At 35.8% G+C, this 4,848-nt stretch overlaps 1 protein-coding gene across 1 annotated transcript; it reads left to right on the top strand.

Moving 5' to 3' along the window:
- The first annotated feature begins 2,094 nt into the window (after positions 1–2,094).
- Positions 2,095–3,033, top strand: LOC134235730 (uncharacterized). The gene has a single exon (XM_062717878.1). The coding sequence runs from the start codon at positions 2,095–2,097 to the stop codon at positions 3,031–3,033; it is 939 nt and encodes a 312-aa protein (XP_062573862.1).
- The last annotated feature ends 1,815 nt before the right edge of the window (positions 3,034–4,848 follow it).

Raw genomic sequence — 4,848 nt, 5'->3', positions numbered from 1 at the left:
AGTAACATATTCAATGAAATTGAATACATAAGATATATGTAGGCATTGAATACTAAAAAATTATTTAGACATACTTCCCATCAATTACTTTTAGTAGGGGATGTGTCCTTATTAATGACCATGAATTTTGGTGAGAGTTATCTCCCCTTTTATAATTAATAAAAAAAATCAATCAAAAGAATTGTAGCCGGTAAAAAAAAAGTTTTGAATTATCATTCTATTTTTAATGTTTCGATGCATCTTTCCACCGCAGAATTTATTGATATTCAAAGTATTTCAATTTTTATTTTGAAAAACGCTTTTCTCCATAGACTTAAATGCAATCTTTGTTAATTAACTACTGCTTAATTAAGAAAATTTTTGAAACTTTCTCGCGGTCAACCCTTTTCCATTATAAAATACTTTAATGTGATATCAGAGTATTATGTACTTGACGAATATTTAAGGGTATGGAATTTGGTCCCATTAGCGATGGAAATCCTAAAATTTAGTGCGAAATCAAAGTTCTCTCGAATTTTTGGGAAAAGAGTCAGCCAAAAGTCGACCAAGTGATAGGTTACATTTGCTTTTAAGGTAATTACAAGGACCAAAATATTAACGGTCAAAATTATGATTTTAATTTTTAAATCCCAGGCCTGTAACATTACCATATGTGTGAGTAGCCTGTCCCTGTTTAAAGATAGACCATACTCAGAGCATGCTTTTCGCCAGCGAAAAAGTCAGCACACTTAGACACCATATCCAGGTGATAGGGGAATATTACTACATAAATATGGATGGTTTCTTATAGAAATGTCAAAGCATTTTTAATTTTTTGTCATAAATTTTCTTTGCAAATTGACCTCTGTCGTTTGTAGCCCGTAAAACACTCAAATATAAATCAGAAATTGCAGACACTGTGATTCTTTTATTTCAAGTTCACTGGGATAAATCGAGTCAAGTTATAAAGGGAAAAATATTTTAGGTTAATAAAACTTCGCATATACATATATAAATAAATATATATTGTCTAGATAAAGGCAAAAACAAGTGTTTTATTTTTCATTACATTCTGCTTAACGGGAATATAAAAATTAGTTGCTAAATAAAGGAGAAAAATGACTTGTCCATCGGAATTCCAACCTGGTCTCTAAAAACTACAAAAATGTTGTCAATAAGAAAATACAGTATATCGATATTATCATCTTCAAAATACTTGTGTGTTATATCAGCTTTCAGTCTTATGTTGTTGTTTTTTTTTTATTAATAAAATGATTTATTTAGTATGATTTTATCTTATTTATCTTATCTACAACATGTTAGGAAAACAAACGATAAAAATTAACTTCTGAATTTTATGTATTTTTAGTTTGCAGGCTAAAAGCGAGAGAAAAATTCCTAAAATAAAAAAGAAACACAACCATGAATACAAAGGCTTTCCGGGACGTACTACTTGGATATACAGAGTGTTCTTATTGTAGTGCAAAATTTGAATTCCACTGTAAAACTTGTAAACAAAATTTCTGTGTTCATTGCAAAGAAGCACATGTGTTAGACCTTGATACCAATTACCACAATGTGGTGATTGACCGATTAAAGTATGGTGATTCTGTGATACCAGAGTCATGTGACAGGCATCAAGACAAGTGCTTAGAAAAATGACGTTTGTCGTGCAAATTACCATTCTGTGCCGAGTGTGATAAACATTGTAAACATGAAATTCTGGACATAATCTCGCTTTATGAAAAGTGCAGAGAAGAACACAAAGACAAAATAATTCAGATAAGATCAAACAATCAAGCTATCCTTGAAAGTATCAAATCTGATTTCAAAAGAAGTGTGCAGTCCAAATTAGTTGATCTTAAGAAAAGAATTTTAAAAAGGAGTAGAAGATTGAAGAATCTGACCGATTTAGTAATAAATGATATAGGTATGTTAAAATCCAGATTACAAGAACCGAAGAGAAACATTACCCAACCAGAAATGTTTATACACAAATTAGAACAGCTTTTTAACAAGCCGATAAAATTCCTTTTCTATCTAAAGAAAACCACAACCCCTAGGGTTAAGAACATTCCTGATATCTATTCTCTTTCACTGAAAAGTGAAATAAACATGATAGATGAAATCAAATTACTAGTAGAGATCCAATTCATAGCAACAGGAAGGAGAAAAGTACTAAATGAATACCTACTTACTATGAAGTTGTCACCTGGTGTTTTTCAAAAATTTTTAACAGTAGAAAGTGTTAGAGAGGTTTTTCACATTTCCTGTGTGACCACTGACATGGTATGGATTAGTGATCCAAATGGACAGATAATACTGACAAACAGAAAAGGTACTCGTTTACACACTTTGACAGATACAGTTGGTCGCACTGGAGGACACACTGTGACCAGTAAGGGGACACTGATTTATATAGACAAGTATTATAACATCAACAAATTGTCCAAAGACAACAAAACAGAATATACATTTGTAAAGAGTACAGAAACATGGGGAGCAAGGTGTGTCTACTGCTCTCCTATCAATGAAGATCTCCTGGTTGGGATGAGGAGATATAAAAAAGATAACCCTACAAATAATGATGCCAAAGTAATGCGGTATAGCATTGAAGGTCGAGAAATTCAGACAATACACCACAGTAACACAGGTCAAAAACTATATAAATTTCCTAAATACATCACAGAAAACCATAACGGAGATATAATTGTGTCCGATTTATATAACCACGCGGTAGTGGTGACAGATCGTGGGGGAAGACATCGCTTCTCCTACACAGGACTTCCACCAAAATCACAATTATCACCACAAGGAATCTGTGTAGATGGGCTATCACACATTCTTGTGTCGGATGCTATAAGCAACACGGTTCAGATGGTTGACAAAGACGATAACTTTATAACATTGTTGTTCAACATAAAATTCATGATACAAGCAACTCAGGCATTGGGTTATGACAACAGAAGTCACCTACTTTGGACTGGAACATCGGATGATGACAACACATTATGTGTTTACAGATACATATTCCAAAGAAATCATCTCATTTAAGCTATACAGTGATATTGATCTGAAAGAAAAATATGTATGTAGGATTCCTAAGTTCAATGAAACCCCAAAACCACGCCAAGGCCAAAAATCTGCACGAAACCCTGATAGTTTGACACAGCAAAGTCCGACGGTACGGAGAAACGAAAAAAAAAAGTTCATGACGGCGTTGTACTGAAGCGCAAAATTGAAATTCCACACCATGACAAGGTCCAATTGTTTTAAATAAATATTAAAAGATATTAGTCGCCCGCGTTGCAGTGGTCAGAGCGTCCTGCTCTAGAGTTGCAAGGTAAGGAGTTGATCCTTACGTCGCGGGTTCGAATTCCACTGTGGGAGGTGGAGACCGGTCCTTCGGATAAGAGCATATAAACCAAGGTCCCGTGTCATAGTAGATGCTGGCACGCGAAAGATCCCTCCCTGCTCAATAGCCCGAGTGCCAAGCGTTGATAAAAATTTGCAGCTCTTCAAAGGCAAGTGGTGGCGTCTTCATATGTGTGAAAAATTCTCGAGAGAGACGCTAAAAAAAAATTAAAACGAGGACCAACCATTATCTCCCAGTTATTTGTGAGACTAAAGCTATAATCGGTCGAAAAGTGTAAAACTATAGCCGAGATAATTTGGGTGGTTACTAGACTATTCCTATTCAGTCCAACTGTGTGCGTAGACTAAACCTTAAACTCTCAAGTTTTGTGGAAAACTATTCCATGATAAGTTCAACAGTGTACGTGGACCAAACTTTATGAGTCGAGCGGTATTCGAGAATTATATCCCTTATATTTCTAGTGGGTGGACACAATAAGTTTTAAATGCATGGCAACGGCCTCATGGATTTGGTGCCGGAATATTGTGACGAAATTAACTTTTTTCAGCACCCTTTGGAGTCTCATGGGACGCGGGCCATAAAATATAAGTGTGACCATCGGACATTGAAGTCTTACAGATGTGTGTATATATAGATAGAAAAACATTTCACTATTTTCGAAATAAAGCTGATAGAAATACATATGTAGATTTTAAAAATATGTTATGAATGATGAAATTATTCATAGATACCGGTAGTAACTTTAAAAGCAATATATAGCAATATATTGGACACTGTTACTTTCTCCTTCTTTGTATGCTTTAAGTCCATTTAAACAAATCAAAATGGGAGCAGTGCAAACAAGGACTTCCGAAAAAATTAAAGGGTGGGGGGTTCAGGTGCCATGGAGGAGTGAACATACTCTGTCGACTGGTTACATTCGCCATGCTTTCTTGTCATGATAGGAAAATTACAGAAAAATCAATTGATGGACAATATTACTGATTTAACAGACTTTTCAGCTTGGTTAAATTTTAAAAAAGAGTACTTAAAACACGACCGGGGCACCTGCATCTTCAAAGAGATTGCACGGCGTCCTTAAAAAATGCAAAACGCAGAGATTTGCGCAGTAGTGTCATCTACATCGCCGTGACAATGCGGTGAGATCTCCAATGAACGCGGTAGGGTCGGTTAAGGTCTCCTATAATGCCAGGGAACAGCGCGCACTTTGGGTATGCATAAAGTATGCATAATGTGATCGCCGTCTGATAAGATAGGGGTGGAAGTGTTGTGTGTTCGCCGTAGTAGCGCGGTGAGATCTCAAACAACGCAGTGCGAGCTTCGTACGATTCTCGTGATGACACACATGATCGCAGCATAAACGCATTGATAGTAGACTGCGCTTCCATGGAGATCTCGCGTAGTCCTTGGATATGTCACTGCACTTCTTTCGCATTTTTGCAGCGTTTCTGATGTGATTAATCGGCTTGTGATTTTTATGACTGCGATTACAC

Source organism: Saccostrea cucullata, unplaced genomic scaffold, assembly GCF_032062105.1.
Source record: "Saccostrea cucullata isolate Sc308-1 unplaced genomic scaffold, CSIRO_AGI_Scuc_v1 ctg3549, whole genome shotgun sequence".
NCBI lineage: Eukaryota > Metazoa > Mollusca > Bivalvia > Ostreida > Ostreidae > Saccostrea > Saccostrea cuccullata.
Note: the sequence above shows the minus strand (reverse complement) of the source record. Positions and strands in the feature narration are given on the sequence as shown.

Coding starts and splice junctions, on each gene's coding strand:
- LOC134235730 (XM_062717878.1), top strand. CDS start 2,095: ATGATAGATGAAATCAAATTACTAGTAGAGATCCAATTCATAGCAACA.